General features: G+C 42.8%; 1 protein-coding gene across 1 annotated transcript; it reads left to right on the top strand.

Annotated features, from left to right (window-relative positions):
* Positions 1-8,262: 8,262 nt before the first annotated feature.
* Positions 8,263-14,393, top strand: lrrc3ca (leucine rich repeat containing 3Ca). Its single transcript, XM_044013320.1, has 2 exons — positions 8,263-8,804; positions 13,052-14,393. The coding sequence occupies exon 2, from the start codon at positions 13,135-13,137 to the stop codon at positions 13,927-13,929; it is 795 nt and encodes a 264-aa protein (XP_043869255.1). The 5' UTR covers positions 8,263-8,804; positions 13,052-13,134; the 3' UTR covers positions 13,930-14,393.
* The last annotated feature ends 5,080 nt before the right edge of the window (positions 14,394-19,473 follow it).

Below are 19,473 nucleotides of genomic sequence, written 5' to 3'. Positions count from 1 at the left end.
GAAACCTCTCCCGCCAGCTATTTGCTCCAATCAAGTGAAAAACAACTGTGTGACGTTCGTCTCCAATGAGGAAGTTCAAGCCACAGCCAATCACTGACGGCAAAAGAGGGAAAAGCCCGCCCACTGTGTGACTCGCAGCCAATCAGCTTCCAGGAAATACATTACCTACAGTACGCCCAAAGGCCGATTTTATTGGTCAAGCACTATATTTAGTATCTGATTATTTGTTCGATGGATGAGTTTGTAGTTTGTTTTATCCTCACAGAAGAAAGAAATTATACAACATTTCATCATATTAATGTGGAAAACACTATCCGACTTAAAAGTACAGTAATACTATATGGCTTTATTGTCTTAACGCAGAACACACACACACAAAAACTGTGAGGTTAAAGTGCTGACTTTCAGCTTTGAGAGAGTTTGCAGATGTTTATTGGGCGAGCAGTGTCAGAATCCTAGTCCATTTACCCTGGAGGGTGTTAACAGTGGATATCGATTTGAACGCCATTAAAACTGAAAGTCTTGTGCTACAACTTTCTTCACACTGTGCTGTATATAGAGTACACATACAGTCCAGTGTGTTCTGTGTATAAAACACAAGCTTTTCCAACTGAAAGTAATGTAAGTCATGCCTCATCACACTATTGACTATCGCGCCTCATGTAATTATCAGACAGACATTAAACTGAATTGTTTTTTGGGTTTTAATATTCTCGAAAAGATCCATAAATACAGTTTTTCTCCATTGTTATGACATTTAATATCTTTAATGGCAAATGAGAGTGAGAGACAGAGAAATCTCACCGTCATTTCAAAGGAGATTATATATTTACCGTGATTTATCGTCTATTTTCCTCTAAATGGGAAATTAATTCACAAAATGGGTATCATGTGCTATCGAAGAAGACCTGAAACTAGCGACTAACTCCTCGGATAAATGTTTACGAGGTTTTCCCATAGACCACCACAGAGCAGAACGGTTGGGTTTGGTATGGTACATACAGTATTTTCCTGCGTTTCCATTAGGAATAGTCCCAAAATAAACTTCACGCATGACGCTACATAGGTTAAGTGCTTGCTAAAAGAAAACCAGAGCTGTACCCATTCATTGTTTTAGGTATATTGTTTTTTTTTTTTTTTACTTGTACGTTGTGTTTTAGTGTACTGTCAAGTGTGGTTTTATTGTACTGATTGTGTTTTATACTTATCGTCTGATAACTGTTATTGCGTGTAATGCGGTTTAGCTTGTAGTATGTATATGCATGTACATTTTCAGGTGGTATGTCATTTTAGCGTGTTTGATCATGTATATGTTATACTGTTCATGTAAAAAAAAAAAAACATACTATGCCAAACCAAACTGTACCATGATGGAAACTTTGAATTTCTGCAACCAGCAAGACTCGCCCCCTAGTGGCCCCCCAGCCTGGCCTCATACAGCAAACCATAAGACTACAACCACATTTTATTTGTATATAACTCTCAATGCACACACAAAATACACACACTTTATTTATTTTATTGACTTGTTACATCATACAAAAGTTGCCATTACAGGACCGAGCTGTGTTCTCTGGAGGTCCACCGCTCAATTCCAATTCTGCTTCATTTATCGAGACCCATCCCTCCCAGCCAACTTCTCTCTCTCTGTATCGGCCTCGTTTTCTCCAGGCTCCCTGTCACACATGCACACTCACTGTACTCAGTAGCTGCCTAAAAGCTATTTAGTGCTTAATGTGTTTCCCTCTCCACAGATGTGTGGCCTTGTGCTTTATAAAACCGCTTAGCTGATGCGTTCCTGTGAAGCGGTGCACCACCGTGCAGGAGCTCTGCTTCCGTGTCTTTAATTCGTGTTCAGCTGATGTAAAGTCAATCAGAAGTACAAGACGGAACAAACGGAGGAAGAGGACGATGATTTTGAGCAGTGCTAAGCAAACTCTGGCCTTTAAGCGTCTGCTCCCGTCGCTATCAGTCAAAGGAGATGCACTAACCCGATTTATCTAACATTCTATCATTCTTATCTGTCTTCCTCTGCTGTGTTGCCCACTCATCTGACCTTGGCATGATAATAATAGGGCTGAAGAGCTTGAGCTGTAGTCCAGAATGTAGTGCAGTGTGCAGCATATATACACAAACTCACCCACAACAGCAGCCATGAATGAAGGCGAAAAAACACAACATGGATAGGTGAAAATAAATGTGTATACTATACATGTGCATGTGTGTATATAATTGAGCTGGGAATAGTCCTCTACATGTCTATTAATACCATGTATGAATATATCAGCTGTGAATATCTTTCTAGATTAGTGATTTGTATATAATATAATATAATATAATAAAGAGAATACAAAGATCAAGGGCCAGGATTAGAAAAGATGTTACTTCTTCTTAACATCTTTTGAACACTGTAACTACTTCATGTATGTTTAAAATAAAACCACAAGTCTGTCAATAATTTGAATATCTCACTATGGTATGCAAGATATAACAGGTGTGTTTGTTTACGCATGGCAGTGGCATTAATCGACCATCACTCACATTTATGTTTAAAAAAAACTTCTGAGTAAATGTACACATGCTTATCATCAGATGAACCTTGATTTACTCATTAAACAAAACATGCCCTCTAATAGCTGGTGTTACCCCCTTTGGCTGAAATAACGTCAGTGAGACGCTTCCTGTAGACCATCTACCAGTCTCTGACAAGAGTCTGAGCAAAGTTTGACCCACTTCAGCTGGGAGATTTTCGAGCAGTTTCTCGTGCACCTCCTGATACACGGTAGAATTATATACAAAAACAGCTCCTGCTGCAGCAAAGCATCCTCCAAACCATGACATGAGGTTGAATTTGCTGTATTTGGTTTGTATCTATGTCCCCAGAACCAGGACAAAACCTGGGGGTCAAATATCTGGAACAAACTCCCAGGATTTAAGTCTGCCTGTTTGCCACTGCGTTTAAATAAAAATGAAATGATCGTCACTGCTGCTTTTACCTCTCCATTCAAGTGTTTTTTAGTGTGTTTTATTATGTGGTTTACATCCTTAATGCTGCTGCCTCTGTATTTCTCTTTCTCTTTTATTGTAAAGCACTTGTTGTTGACTCCAAACATCTTTGTCTCTCTGGCAAACTTCAGCCTGGCCTTCATGATTTCTCTGAGAGAACTGAAAACCGTTTATTGGAATAGCTCAGTACTGAATGCACAATAACAACAGTACATGTATACACTAGGTGCAGTTTAAGATATATATATAAAAAAAACTATTTTATATAATATGTACAGTAAGAGGTCCCTGCTCCATCTCTCCATCAGAGCCCTAGCTGATGTAGATGAGTCAGAGTCATGATTTGAGCGTCTCTCTCAGCATCGTCGACTCCTCGGAGGCCGAACACATGACCTTTGTGTTGGAAACCCCTCCCTGGCTGTCATTGTCAAAACGTCAGAGAGACACAATGAAGGGCTGAGAATTAGTAATTACTTTTAAAGGGCAGTGGGAAACGTGAACTTAACATCGACGCCACCTTGTGTTGTTTGTTGTTTTAAATGTCCAGTGTGGAAAACGTTTGGTTTAACATTTGGTTGATTTGGCAGAAATTGAAGATATAACAATAACAATGAATGGCCTGATTGAGAAATTCAGCTGCAACTTCACCAATAAATACTGTAAAAACTGTTTCTTAAGAACAACGGCAGTACATTTTTTCAGTGAATAATAAAACCCAAACACTTCTGTTTGTTTCTCTTGCAAGGTCACACGTATGGATTGAGCAAACCATGCAAGAGTGACTGAATTGTATTTCACTCTCCCTGCAGATTGGTAGAGTGAAATGTAACACCATGGCCGGAATAGTATTGACTGACATAATTAGTGAAAGTCAATGGACGCATAAACCGGTGCTGTGTGTTCTAGTCACGTTGGAACATGTTTGGATCAACAAAACACTCTGGTTATCTTTGACCAAACATAGCATTTGCTCAACTCTTTGAAACTAAACAAACAACTTTTCCACCTAAATGATTAGTGTGAAGAATTTAGAGGGAATCTATCAATAGAAACTGATTTTATTTGCACATTCACAGGAGGAGGGCCCTGGAAAGGTTTGTGTGGGTTTCTGGAGTCAGCAGTATTGAAGCGATGGTGGTGTAGTGGTTAGCAGAGCTGCTTTCCCAGCAGTTGACTGGGGTTTGGATTCCCGGCCATAGCAATTTGTGTGGCCCCTAAACAGTGGAATAATCTGCCTCTGCACTTTAGACAACAGACCTCTTCCCTGTCTGTTTTTAAATCTCTTCATAAAACTCCTTTCACGCTATATTATTTCGATTTTTGCATTTAGCTCGAGGCACTGTTTGGTTTGCATCTTGTTAGAGCCCTGAAGATGCTACAATATTCACTATTATAAAATAAATCTAACAGTTTTTTATGGATTTTTCCCCCCAATTCAATTCGAATAACTATTTTATTTGTTAGAAACTTTAGTTTGTGTAAAAGCATCAGCGTGTGGAGTGTGTTTACATTAAAAGTCCTTTTAAAAGCCATATAATTAACCTCATAACCCATTTTACTTTCTTTTTAAGGATCCACTTACCTAAAACATCAACTTAACTGGATTTTTGGCATAAAAAAACAAACAAACTATAACTGAGGTCAATCTGGTGCAGCAGATTCGTAATCAGTCTCTCAAAGAGAAAAGCTTTTTGAAATCACTCAACCAATGGGGAATTCACTCAGGATCAATGAATATCGACAGCCCTTTCATATTTCTGCGCCACGGTTTCCTCAATATCAGTGAAATCACACTTCAAAGACAAGGTTCCTCTCAAGAAATATGAGGTGGGGTGAGGTGAGATGACATTTACCACCCCCAACCACCACCTCCTTCCCCCCCAAATTGCTTGCAGTAGCAGGAAAATCCTTTTAGCGCACACTTTTCTCACCTTCTGATTAAAAGGGTTCAAGGCCGGCCCGGGGAATAAATAAATAAAGCAGAGCAAATGTTGTATTCTCAGAGACAAGGCAGGACTTTGATCTGACTCAGGGATGAGGAGAAACCTGGGAGCTATAGAGACAAGGAACCAGTGTCTCTGTGTGTTCAAGTGCAAACGTACATGTGTGCGCGCGTGAGGAGGCAAAGATGATAGGAAATGTAGAAAATGTCACTGTCATCACTATCATGAGGTGGATTATTATAATTAGAAGAAATTAATAAAGGTAAGAGACTTGTGGTTGTGGTTTTGGTACTTTCCTCACCAAAGTTCCAACACTTTATTGCTACTTAAGTTTTTTTTAACATTTAAAGCATTTTTAATGTTATTATTCAAATGATTTGTATCCTGCATTCTCCGGTTTCCTTCCACAGTCCAAAAAAAAAACGTGCAAATTTGGGGATTAGGTAAATTGGACACTCCAAATTGACCTGGACTGGCAACCTATCCAGTCTGTACCTATATATATATATATATATATATATATATATATATATATATATATATATATATATATATATATATATATATATATATATATATATACATATATATATGTACATATACATATACATATATATGCAAAACTTCAACACAGCCACCAGCCAAATCGTGATTCTTCAGAATGGGAGTTCACATTCGTATGGGGGATGACGTCATGATTGGTTGCCATTCGTGACTTTTCTTTGTGTTGTCATTTACATTCTGTCATGAATCAAACGACGTCCTGTGTGCAGAGCAGGGATGACACCCGGTGACACAACGTCTAAACTATACATACTACACACACACAGAGAGAATCCTGATAGACTTAATCACCACTGAGTGAACTCACTTGGCAATAGTTTCAATGTAAAAGACGTTTGTTTGCATTTACACAGCTTCACACGTGTGATGCGTGAGACACTGACTCTGCCTCGTGATTCTTTGACGCACTGGAGGGGAAATAAAAGAAGAAGAAAATGTGATCCACTTGGAAGTGTAATTTATCAGGACTAATGCTTGGTTGATAATGCATACAGCATCCAGTCGAGCTGCCAACCACACAGAAGCATTTGTAATAATCTGATAAAGCTTGGGAAGACTGACTGCCGGTGCACTCTCCTCCGTCTATGAACAAAGTAATCCCATTTTCTGCTGTTCCACTGTCATACGCTCATCCACCTATCTGATCTTCTGCTAAATGACAAGAGAAGCCACGCAACCTTGGGGCTATAAAGGGAGTGGAAGCAGAGCATGCAGCAACAATGTTGTAAGTGTTTTCTTTCCCTGGGGACTGACACACGTACACACATACACACATCGTTGTATTATGCGTTGTTTAATCACTCGACAGCAGCACAGACACACAAAACACACAGCACCTGTGGCAGATTTCAAGCAACTCTACAACAAAATCAGGTGAGGCAAAGAGATACAAGGCTCCACAGTGCAAACTAAGCATTATCAGTGATGCAGTTATTTAGAGGAGGAACATAAAACCTGTAGCAGCCCAATAAACCGGATCTGACTGCTTCTTTTTTTTTTTGCACAGTTACAAAGACATTGCAGCACTCGTCGCTATCGGTGTACAGTAGTGGGACGAGAGACGTGAGCTGGGTATTGCGACCGAAACCCCTTAAAATAACTTTGTCCATCCTCGGAATAATCAAACAGCTCATTCAGTTTTGCTGTAGGCCAGAAGGAACGAGCCGCAGTTTTTTCAATTATCTCTCACCAAAATAAGAAAAAGCAAACGTGGGCTGCCTGCACTGAAACGAGCCCTCGCACCCGCTCATGCATGTCGGGGTGTGGAGCGACTGCAATGGCCATTGCGTGGTCCTGGAGCGGGGGGGGCGTTGTCAGGGGCCAAAAACAATGCAATTTGATCTCAAGTGGGCCAGGCCAGTAAAATAATACAAACAATAAGAAGAAGAACAAGATTTTTCTCTTTGTTTTACATTTAACGAGGTGGCTTTTTTACAAAACATTTCTTGAGAAAGATAAGTGCAGTTGCCAGGGTGTAGCAGACGGGGACCACACCCTGAGAGCGTCATGCGTCATGTAAATGAAACAGGGTTTGTTACTGACGCCATTACTTCCTGTTGCCAGTAGGTGGTGCAATGACCGTGCCCTGAAAACGATTGGAGACGTTGTTGCGCGCCAGTCCTGCAAACATACTTTTGACCACTACGGTGAGTGCTGGCTAGTGGGAACACAAAATGTGCATATAATTCCTAAGCCCTAAAAACTCGGTGTGGTGACTTTTTGTGCACTCAAAGAGTAAGTGAAAGATAAATTAAAAAAAAAAAAATCAGTGCGGACACATTTGCAAGTTTGCATGAACTTCCAGACTGCACTTTAATTTGGTAATTGCTTGTTTATGTCGCTTTTTTAAATATATACATTTTTTTATCACTGCTCTGTGAGCCCTTAAATCCTCCCCCGGGCACGGTAAAGCTTTTCCTTTATTGAATTTAATTGACTTGAATATTCTTAATTGCCTTTTGTTTGTTTAAGATGTTTATGGCGGCGAGGGGAATGAAGGAGGGAGTCGCCGGTAAGTGGGACTTTATTGTGGCGGAGTGACGGATGGAGGAAGGGAGGGGGAAAGAAAGAAAGAAAGAAAGAAAGAAAGGGAGCTGCAGCGACTGTAATATACAAAGTGCACCATGGAGGGACTGGAGTGGAGTGTCCCACGTTATTGATTTTAATTCCATTAATACCTGATGACTGTTTGGCCGACTGTGCCAGGCCAGAGGTCCTCGGTCAACAGTCCATCCATGCACCACTGTACTGTGTTTTCATAGTGAGTTTGACCAGGCCAAGTCTCCTTATCTGCTGGCAGCAGCAGGCAGGAACAGGACGGGGCCAACGACCCCCACCACCACCCTCACACACAGAGAGAGAGGGGGGCTTCAGGTCAAATTCAATTAATGCAGTCTTCTCCATCATCACACTGTGTATGTGTGTGTGTGTGTGTTGTTCCTGGCATACACACTGACCTTGTCACCTGCTTGGTCCTCATAATGAAAAAAAAAAAAACCCAACACACTTCTGAGGAACTGGTTCAGATTTGAATTTGTGCTTTTAATTAAAGTTAGTTTGAGGTTAGGGTCAGGATTAGGATTAGGATGAGGAAAGTAGTAATTATGGTTAAGGTTAGAGTAAGTCTCCAGGAGATGAATGTAAGTCAATGCAATGTCCTCTGAAGTCATGTAAACCAGTGTGTGTGTGTGTGTGTGTGTGTGTGTGTGTGCTCACTTAAGTAGCCTCCTGCACAACAATAACCATTTCACTCCCATCAGTCAGCACGCGCGCATTAATGAACTGAATCAATCATCTTTGCCATCATTTGCATTCATGTATTTCAGACGGGCCGTTTCACCGCTTAACTGCGTAAAGTGCGCAAAAAAAAGAAAAGAAACAAGCCTCGCGCGCATCTTTACTGTATGATTTATGTGTGAGCCGAGAGCAGCAGCAGCAGCAGAGTCTACAGCGCGAGACACCGCCATCAGCTCCACTCCACTCTGGCTCCACCGATGTTGCCTGGTTTTTCTCGTTGCGTGGAAACTAAAAAGGCTGCACTGTGTGCGAGCGAGCGAGCGAGCGACTCCTGAAGTGAAGCGGCAGCGTTTCCAGCGGCCGGAGCGACTCGTGGCACAAGTTTAACGAGCCACGGAGGAGGAGGAGGAGGAGGAGGAGGACCTGGTGGTAGAGACCCCACAAGCCTGCTGTGCGAACCGCGGGGCTTCTCCGAGACATTCGCTGCACCGTTTTTTTACTGTGGACACTCGCCGCTGAACGCACCATGAGAAGGAGAGGGAAAGCCGCACAGACGTGAGTGTGTTACGCACCAAAGTGCACGTTTTTCCTTTGCGATATTACGCGTGCCTCACTCGTGTTTAATCCACAATGGTCTTGTTTGCTGAGAGTAGAATTGGGAGATTGAAACTGAATAACAGATAAACTTCTTCATGTTTCTTTATTATTATTATTATTATTGTTATTATTATTATTTAAATTCTTGGTGAAACTAACACTAAAACCATTTTACAAGGCTTTACTTTTACATTTTCAATGCTCTCGATTCAATGTCTGCATTTATTTGGTTCATTACTGCTTAACTTTTGAAGTTAACGCAGAGGATATGAATATTTGAATGATTCCTGAATACTGTTGACTTCTCTCCCTATAATTGAGACTGACATGAGACATGATTTAATTACAGCTGCACTGTACAAAAGCCAGTGTTTTTATTAAAAGGGGTTTTTTATTGCCCTGTTTCCCCTTCTTACCATTCACACCTCACCTCCCATTGATAATTAGAAACCTGTGGCGGCGGCGGCGTTGGCGGCTTATTCGCCATTCATGTTTTGGCCTTCATGCTGTGATGTGATGCCATGAAAAGGTCATATTCACACACGTGGAGAAAAACATAACATCAGAACAAGCATGTCAGTGCAATAAAGGAGTTTAATGCCTCGCCTGATTAGGTTTGAGAGCCAAAGAAATTGCTCGTCCTCATAAAACTATAGTGCCAGAGATTGATTGATGAAGTGGGAGTCTGACCTTTGCTCGCCCAGATGTTGTGTTTATTTATTGTGTTAAAAAAAAGCAGGAGTAATTTACGGCGATAAGTATAATGAGTGAAGGAACACTGCAGGACCTCACCTCCTATAAAGCCCATTGATTTATTGTGTTCTCTACACCATATGGCTGTGAGAGGACGTAATAGTCCATTAGTTAATTACTCGTTTATTTTATTTTTTTGCCAACGAAGCCTTTGAGAGGCTATATTTTAGCTCTTGAAAATAAATGTGTGTTCACGTCCTGGTGCCCCACCCTTCTGTGTTCACCCCGTCCCCTTTTACTCTTTCACTACCAGCTGGCCTTCATCAGCTGGCACACACAAGCATTCATGCCTCTTCCTCCACGTCTCATTAGTGTCACGCTTCTTTTCTCTGGGTTGTAATTGTGATGTTCGGCATCTCCTTAAATCCTCCCCACATCATTCCTTCCTGGTTGCTCGTGTGTGTGTGTGTGTGTGCGTGTCTCTCGTTTCCCCCCTCTTGCCCATTAGCACTCACCCAAATACCAGGCTGGCATGCTTTGTTTGACGGGAAAAGTGCAGCCTTCACAGGGGCATTACGTTACACCGTTGGGCTGAAATAAGATCTTTTATTTCCCCCCCGTGTTAAGCTGCATCTGCCACGCTTTGCTACTTTCTCATATCGACACTGTTTGCCGTTCGGAATCTTTGAGAGGTTTGGCCCTGATGATGAAGACGTACGGATAAACGTCTCAAGTCTGAGGGAGGAAGAGCGAAGACTGCAGCGCTCCCGAGCTGAACAGCAACAACAGGCTTCATCTGTGCCTCCCTGACAGGCTTCTCTTAAACTGGCACAACACGGCGAGTATTGTTAGCTTCCATCTCGTAGAAAAAAAAACCACTACCGCCACTATACTCCTGTCTCCTACCGCCACATGTCATGTGATACTTAGAAGTACTTAGAGATCAGTTTCATTTTTTAATCTTGGTAAGCGTCTCCGGGCATTTTGGAAGAAATTAAGAAGTCAGCTCGAGGCCGCGGTTCCCCTTTTTCTCTCTCAAAGACAACAGGACGAGAACGTTGTCTGTTTTTGTTGGACCAGACGCCGTTCAAAGCGTTCGCATTCACCCCAACAAAGGGATTGGGTGGCCAACACTGATGCGACACTGACTTGAGGAGTTTTTCCTTAAGAGGATTAGTAACGAGATAGGAGGTAGCCCTGATCACCTATTAATGAAGTGTGTTTGGGTGGGTAGACGTGCTGTTTCCAGAGGCCGATACAAAACATGCAGTTAAAGTAGAGCTGCACACACTGCGGTTAGAAGCGAACCATCTTGTGATTATGTTCTGACTGCGATTACAAAACTGATTTATCATCGGTATAAGCAGCTACTCAAGTAAAAGGACCAGTACTTTAAGAACATTTTACTTACTGTAAGTCTAAAAATGTATTCAAGTTAAAGTAAATAAGTAGCTTTTTTTTTTAAATTTACTTAAATCTCACATGAATTGTTTTTAATTAAAGGCAAACCATTACAAATGAATATGTATCAGTGAAAATGGGTCAAAGGTCACAAAGTTTTAACGTTCTCACTCACTCAGGGACCTTAACTAGGGCCAATTCACTTGTCCTCTTCATTCATTCACCTGTCCTCATCATTTATTCGCCTGTCCTCATCATTCATTCAACTGTCCTCATCATCATTCAACTGTCCTCATCATTCATTCACCTGTCCTCATCACCATTCAACTGTCCTCATCATTCATTCACCTGTCCTCATCATTCATTCAACTGTCCACATCATCATTCACCTGTCCTCATCATTCATTCACCTGTCCTCATCATTCATTCAATTGTCCTCATCATCATTCAACTGTCCTCATCATTCATTCACCTGTCCTCATCATCATTCAACTGTCCTCATCATCATTCACCTGTCATGATCATTCACCTGTCCTCATCATTTATTCGCCTGTCCTAATCATTCATTCAACTGTCCTCATCATCATTCAACTGTCCCCATCTTTCATTCACCCGTCTCTATCATCATTCAACTGTCCTCATCATTCATTATCCTTTCCTCATCATTCTCACCTATCCTCATCATCCAACTGTCCTCATCATTCATTCAACTGTCCTCATCACCATTCACCTGTCCTCACCATTCTCAGCTATACTCATCATCCAACTATCTTCATCATCATTCACATGTCATCATCATTCATTCAACTGTCCTCATCATTCATTCACCTGTCCTCATCATTCACCTATCCTCATCATCATTCACATGTCCTCATCATTCATTCAACTGTCCTCGCCATTCATTCACCTATCCTCATCATTCTCACCTGTCCTGATCATTCACCTGTCCTCATCATTCATTCACCTGTCCTCACTAGTCATTCACCTGTCTTCATCATTCACCTGTCCTCATTGTTCACCTGTCCTCGTCATTCCCTGCCAAAGTTTCCTGTGCATGAATTATTATGAAATACTTTTTTACTCAGTAACGGATGTGATTTGGAACGCAGCGTAGTACAGTTCTTCAAAAAAAACATACTTAAGTAAAAGTAAACTTTAAATATAAAAATATTCTTTATATGTACAAAACATTTTGTCCGAAGAAATTAATTTAAATCGTGACAATCTCTGTGTTACAGTGTAATTCACAGACAGTGACCAACTATTAAAGTTATAATGGTCACTACAGATAAATGTGGCCTCAGATAAAAAAACAGATGTGTGCTTAATCCATTGTTGATTTTGTTTCATGTCGGGTACATTTGGCCTCTCGTGGTGTCACATCGCTATGTTAATGTCAGTCTCCGTGCACTGAAATAGCTCCGCACTGCAGGGATGTCAATTATAAAGGAGGCTCGGTGAAACCAAAGGCTTTTGCCGAGCTCGTTTATTGTGCTGCTATGGAGGGAATGTTTGATCTTTTTAGGCTTGTGCACAAGTGCAATTTGACCACTGATGTGCCACTGAAATGGCCATCGCTGCTGCTGCTGCTGCTGCTGCTGCTGCCATTTCCCGCTGCTTTCTCACATCAATTAGACGAGCTACTGTACCCGTCATTACATAACAACACGGCCTCTGAAGGACGCCGTACAATTACCCATGTTCTGTGGCAAAAGTATTTCATCGTAGAATCTGTGTTTGTAGCACAGTTTGACTGTTTTAAATGTGATCAGCTAATTACTATGGTGAAATAAATCACGGGGCCTTGTATGATATTAATGTTGCTGATGATTCTGTAAGTAATTTAAGGGAAAAACAACAACAAGGGATTATGATGGTTAGGCTACTCTAAATAAGTAAGTTTTATGTAGACAGTGACGTTATTGTTCATCACCATGAATTAAAATGACATTTCTTTTAAACATTTCTAATGAAGACAATCTTTTGGCTATCTATTTATGCTTAGATTTTATATTGATTATGAAACATTAATATGTAAATAATGTAAGGATAGTCCACCAGTCTTCTCACCACCGCTGACGAGACCTTGTGTTGTTGTTTTTACCTCACAGACTCAACAGTTACTGGGGAGGCTGATGTGGACTTCACCCCGTAAACCCAGCTGGTCATTCCTGGAGCATGCTCGTGTGTCACAATGCTCCTTCCTGCGGACTGGCTGCTGCGCCACTCGGTGGTCATGTGTTTGCTGCTGCACAGCCTGGTGCTCATGACCTTCTGCTTCCACCACGCCGCCACCAGCTGCTCCAAGAGCTGCTACTGCTCTGAGAGCGAGAGCTTCGGCAAGACGGTGCGCTGCAGCAACCTGCAGCTCACGGAGATCCCCGAGGACATCCCCAATGACACGCGACGCATCTACCTGGACTTTAACCTCTTCACAACAGTCCCGGCTAATGCCTTTGTGGGTTTGCCTCATCTGGTGGAACTGGATCTATCGCATAATGAGTTGAGTCAGTTAGAGCCGGGCGCGTTCAGAGGCCTGGGCTCCTCGCTACAGTTCCTGGACCTTTCCTCAAACAAGCTAGTGAAGTTCAACGCTGAAGCCTTTGAGGGCCTGCGGGCTCGCGCCAATCTAACCAACAACCCATGGCTCTGTGACTGCAACCTACAGATGGCCATGCCTCGTGTAGACCTGGAGCCCGCGTCACTCACAGGCATCGTGTGCCAGACATCAGAACCCGAGGACATAGGGGTTCAAGGACTCGCCTTCCTGTTGGCACCGGACATAGACCTGTGTGTGGTGATGAAGAGGACTACAGATGTAGCCATGCTGGTTGTCATGTTCGGCTGGTTCACCATGGTCATCTCCTACCTGGTCTACTACGTCAGGGCGAACCAGGAGGACGCCCGCAGACATTTGGAGTATCTAAAGTCATTGCCCAGCAGACAGGGCAAGTCAGAGGAGTCTTCCACCATCAGCACGGTCGTTTAGAAGGAATGGAGCCACGCGTCGGAGCTGAAGTTGCTACTGCCCACACCAAACAGCACGGAGTAGCTCCAGCGTCAGCGCGTCAGTCTCAGACAGCTGTCACAGAGCCAAGGTGACAAAGAGACACACGCCTGCACAGGATAAACCAGGCCAATGCAACCTAGCCCAGATGAATAATTCATCATTCAGAGGCCCATTAGGAATTTCTGCTAATGGTCCAGTCTGTGCACTAAGGGAGTAAAAAGCAGATGTGCGTTTTTGGTGAACTCCAAATGCGGGATACAAATGGGATTTACCCAGTGGTGCGTGCACCTCGCAGCACACACACACACACACACACAATTCAGGACAAACAGCAATATGAGTAGACTTAACGGCAAACACAACAGTGAAGAACATTGTGCTCAGTATTCCATTTAAATCCTTACAGTATTCTCTATACAAGTAAAATCATGTTTTCCAACTATCGTTGGTTTTGGTTGTTTTTTTTGTATTTACAGAACACGGGGGAAGTTTAGAATTCAAATCACTGCGTGAGGATCAGACCGTGGTACGAGAGGAACGTATCAGATAGTAGTTATTGCACCAGAGCTCCATTCTGATGAGCTCAACAAACCAAGCCTGCCGTCCGTAACCCTACGTTAAGGGTATTTGACAGCGAACCCTCTGCAGGCGGACTCCCCGATAACCTGCGGCATCCTTCAATGATTGATGAAGTTACAGTGGTGCTGCACACCGCTGCAGAAAGAGAACGTTAACTTTTAATCTGCCAGTTTGACAGGTGCGCGCATGTCATCCCATTAAAAGTTAAAGTGCATACGCCTGAACGCCGCGTCAGCAAACCGCCGCGCGGTGTTGTGAAGAGGGAAAGAAAACAACAGAACCCGCGTCGCGGTATCCGCCCGACGGAAGCACGACTGTACAGAGCCGTCACACTTAATGCCTACCTGGTACCGGATTACTCCTTAGCATGATACGCTAATGCTGACACGTCAGTGTCACCAGCCAATAAACCCGCGACCAATATCATCCACCAACATCAGCAACTAGACTTCTAATGAAAACAGGGACAAGTGTTTTGCAGCTCTGTATTGTGGTATAAAGCCCTTGAGCAAACACTCAGTGCTTTCACCTCTTCACCTGCAGTTAATTAAAGGAACACAGTGGAATCCTTCATGGTCAAGCCCGGGTTATCTAGAGAAAGCATCCGTGCTGTTTTTCATTCCCCCCCCCATGTCTCTAATAGGCACCCATGCTGCCACTGGGAGCCATTTTGTGTAATGCAGTCACTCCCATGGGTTTTCCAAATCACATTTATGGACCATTTTTAAAGAGCTGCCAGAGATGTTGCAGCTCCTATTTCACCTGAACGCGCCACAGAGGAAGATGAATTTGTGCCTCTTCTGATGAAATCAAGGATGCAATCAAGGGGTATTTGAGTAGAGACGTAATGTAATCTGTGCTCTGAGGCCCTTTTTCCACGGGGCGAGGTAACCCCAGTGTAGTCCTGAATAATGAAATCAGATGTTTAAGATGTGGGAAATGATTTGTCAACAAGGGTTTCCCCTCTGTCAGAGGAAAAAAATGCCTCCAAAGCAGAGCGAGACAAATATATGATTTATGACGGCCATAAAAAAACACTCGAGCAGAAAGTCTGGGAATGCGCCCATCAACTTGTGTGACCCACTTCTTCAGGGGGGAGATTAAAGAGAGACTGCCACAAGGAGCAGATGCCCTCATCTCTGCGGCCTCTGTGTTTTACCCTTGCTGGTGTAACAGCTGCTCAGCCAGAGTCCAGAGAACTCAACGTCATCTCCAAACAACCACTTGGGCTTTTTTGGGAAATATGAAGCCCAGTTTCCTGCCACAGTCCAAAAACATGCAGTATGGGGATCAGGTAAATTGGACGCTCTAAGTTGACCGTGTCTATATGTGTCCCTGTGATGGACTGGCGATCTGTCCAGGTTGTTTGTCACGTGTGTCAGGGTTCTGTAGTATCTCACTTCACCACTGGGTGGCGGTACAAGTCTGGAAGCGTGGAATAGGACACATTCCTACCAAAGGAGAGGAGAGACGTCTGGTTTCGAGCAGTTCGAGGCTTGGGTGACTATCCTTGGCGACTACTTCTTCTGTTGTTGCAGTGTTTTTCTCTGCTTGGTGAGCGAGGCGTTATACTCCACCTACTGGTGGGGCGGAGATTCAGTTTGCGAATTGCGCTGTCTATGCTCACCCGATGTGCCAAAATCTGTGCGTGGAAGTATACCAGGGTCTTTTTGTGCAGGATAAAGTGGTAGAAGATGGATGGATGGATGATTCTTCCCAGACATCACATCGATGCTGTGGCTAGCATTGTTGCCTTACAGGAAGAAGGTTACTAGTTCGGATCAGTTTAAGTTCAACCGAGTTCTCTTCAGGTTCTCTGCGTTCCTCCCATAGTCCAGAAACATGCAGAGGTTAACTGGACTCTCTAAATTGAGTGTGAGAGTTAGTGGCCATTCATCTGCGATGGACTGGTGACCTGTCCAGGGTGCACCCGCCTCACTCTTCATCCTCAGTGTAGTGGCAAACTTTAAACTTCATTCCAAAGCCACTCAGAATGATTCGCTGTGGGCAGGCTTCACTGGGCGTGACTATCCCTCAGTCAAGAGTCATGTAAAGGTTCATCTATCATCCAGGTTCCATTTCCATCCAAACATGTCCAAGCTACGCTCGGATCGGCAATGTATTCCCCCGGTCCGTCCCTTTACCTGGTCCCCCCAACACAACAAGGGGACGCGGAACCAACAATGAATTACACTAAGAAAACAAAAGACTAAAAGTGATAATAAAACATTTTAGACTAAATAACATAATTAACATAAAATTAACAATACAACTTAGACACATAATAAAACAATAACTATTGGTGACAACACTGTTCACATGCTGCACCACAACATATAATCCTGCATTCAACTAACTCTAAACGAAATGAACACAACATCGAGCTCCTACACTCTGTATTCCAAGTTAGACAGAAAACAACGATAACGATATGAAGTTAATCCGGGTTCCACAGCCTGCTGAAACGAGTGGGAGATTCAGAGAAACAGATGGTGAGCCCCTCTCTGACATTTCCACACACACACACACACAGATAACAGAGTCTCATGGTGGCTTTGAAACCAACCACTGTTAAGGTTAAGCTTCACCACCAGAGAGCAGATAAACATAAACCTAGAAACAAACAAACGTGTGTGTGTGTGTGTGTGTTTCTTACAGCTACTGTATGTGAGTGAGCACATTCTTTTGTTCACCTGTATGTACGACAGGTGTGTGTGTGTGTGCTGGGAGTGAGGGTACTTGGTAATGGAACACCTCTCTCTCTCCGGCACACATAAAAACATCACTGAGGTTAATTTAAATTTCAGGCCAGCTCGGCTTGCCCCGCCCGCTCCCTCGGACACGTTACACTGGTGTGAGCATTACAACTGCTGGGTAATGGGACACAAAGTGGGGGATAAGGTGACGCATCCAATCCCACAGAGCGCAGGCCGCTCCGGGATTGGGTTGCAGGTGAAAATGTTTCCAAGCGCCGTGATCACATGGGGCCTCCCGGGGCACGGGCCTGTGCGGGCACCTGTACGTCCATGTTCTCTCGGAGCTTTAAAAGGTAAGCGGACACCGGAGAGACGGAAGTGACCAGGGACACAATTTAGGCCAGTGTCAGTATTCCAGAGATGGTCATGCCCTCCTCAGTGGAGAAACACTGGGTTCAGTTTGTGTCAGACAGCGCCCCCTGCTGTGGTAAGAGTGAGGGGAAATAAAACATATTTTTCAGGTAACAACAACAGTTTGAGTGTATAAGTACGAGCCATCATCAGAGTATCTACAGCACGCATGGAGCCCGATGCTGACACCAGATTATCACAGGCTAAATCTGCCGTGTTGATAATCCAACAACGCAGATTACACTTGTTTTCCTCACACTCCTTCTTTTATCGTTCACGACCTGTTCATTATGTCGTTATATTATAGTAATATTTCAAATATTAGGGATGATTTAAGATACATACTTAAGATGATACTTTCATATTTAAATGCCACAAATCAGGGTATTCGAGTCATTCAGTTATATGGAAATGTATCGTGACACGTGTGTTGATGCATTTGTTGTTTTACTGACCCATAAAGGCAACACAAGGTCTCACATTCAAGGTTTGAACTGACAAACTTTCACCTATAGAGGAAAATAAAGGAAGCAAACCCTCATGCCATTGTGAATATTTGCAGCATTCGCCATGAATCATCCCCTGAGTCCTCAATTCCTTTCATCCACGTTCCAAAAAGATCACATTGGATCAGGCCCCAGTGCACCTCTGTGGTTTGGATTCATCACTTCCAGACAGGCGGAGAAAGAAAACTGACGACCGAAAACAGACGCGACCCGGACTTCCCTAGGAGTGAGTCGTATCATCCTCTTTTGTCAACATCCTCTGAATCAACGCCACAAAAGTGCTTTGTCAGGGAACGTGTGGTGTTTCAGAGGGCAGATGTTTCTCTCATTTCCTGATCCATGTCACCATTTAGACGCAAAAGCTTGTTTGGTTCAAGATTATTTGACCAATATAAAAGATTTCAAGACTCAAACATACGGCCCACGGGCCAGAACCGGCCTGCCATAGGGTCCAATCCGGCCCACAGGATGAATCACATCACACAATCTAATCGTGAATCCAGATACCTACACGCATGTGTAAATAGTAAACTTAGGCATAATATTGATGACATTGCACTTTGCAGAAATTTCAGATTGTTCATAATGTTTTTTTTTTTTAAAAGATACTTCATTAAATGAATTTGAACTCCTCTTTGTCTATTATTTTGATTTTAAAGCCTTAATTTGGGTCATGTTTAATGTTTAATGACTTCCTCCAGGATAATCCAACATTAGAAAAAAGAAGCAACTTTATGTCTAGAGCACATTTAAAAACCACCAAGGTTGTGCTTTACAGCGTGAAAGGCACAGCGACATGACATAAAACCAATAAAAACATAAAAGTCAAACAGTAAAATGGAGATAGAAAGTGGGAGAATAAAGAAGTAATCTCATATTTGTTTTCAGTGCATCTCACATGGACAACTCCTTATATGGACGTATTGGTGGTGTGTGTTTATAGTTCACATATTCCGACTTTAAAAGAAATGTGAGTTGTTCTTTGTCTTCTTCAGTGTTTTTGACACAAAGTCATGATTTATTCTACGTCGCATTTTTAGTAGTGATATAAAGTGGCGATAATTGTGCAAATTAGAGCGTTTTTCTTTTATTTGTATCCATAAAAACTTTGCACTGTGACGTATTTCCAAATTTCACTAATTTAATCCCAGTTTGAAACATTTTGAGTACTTTTTGCTCAGGTGTGTGCAAAAAGAAATTCATCAGATTGTCTATTGTGCTGGGAAAAAAAGGATATAAGACGCGCCACCAGTGCTGTAGCATGTAAGAAAGCAGTCGAAATGGTCCGTGTTCTAAGGCTTTCACGGACCACAGATACACCACACTAAATC

Source organism: Solea senegalensis, linkage group LG18, assembly GCF_019176455.1.
Source record: "Solea senegalensis isolate Sse05_10M linkage group LG18, IFAPA_SoseM_1, whole genome shotgun sequence".
Classification (NCBI taxonomy): Eukaryota; Metazoa; Chordata; class Actinopteri; order Pleuronectiformes; family Soleidae; genus Solea; species Solea senegalensis.
This window is presented reverse-complemented; position numbering and strand designations above follow the sequence as displayed.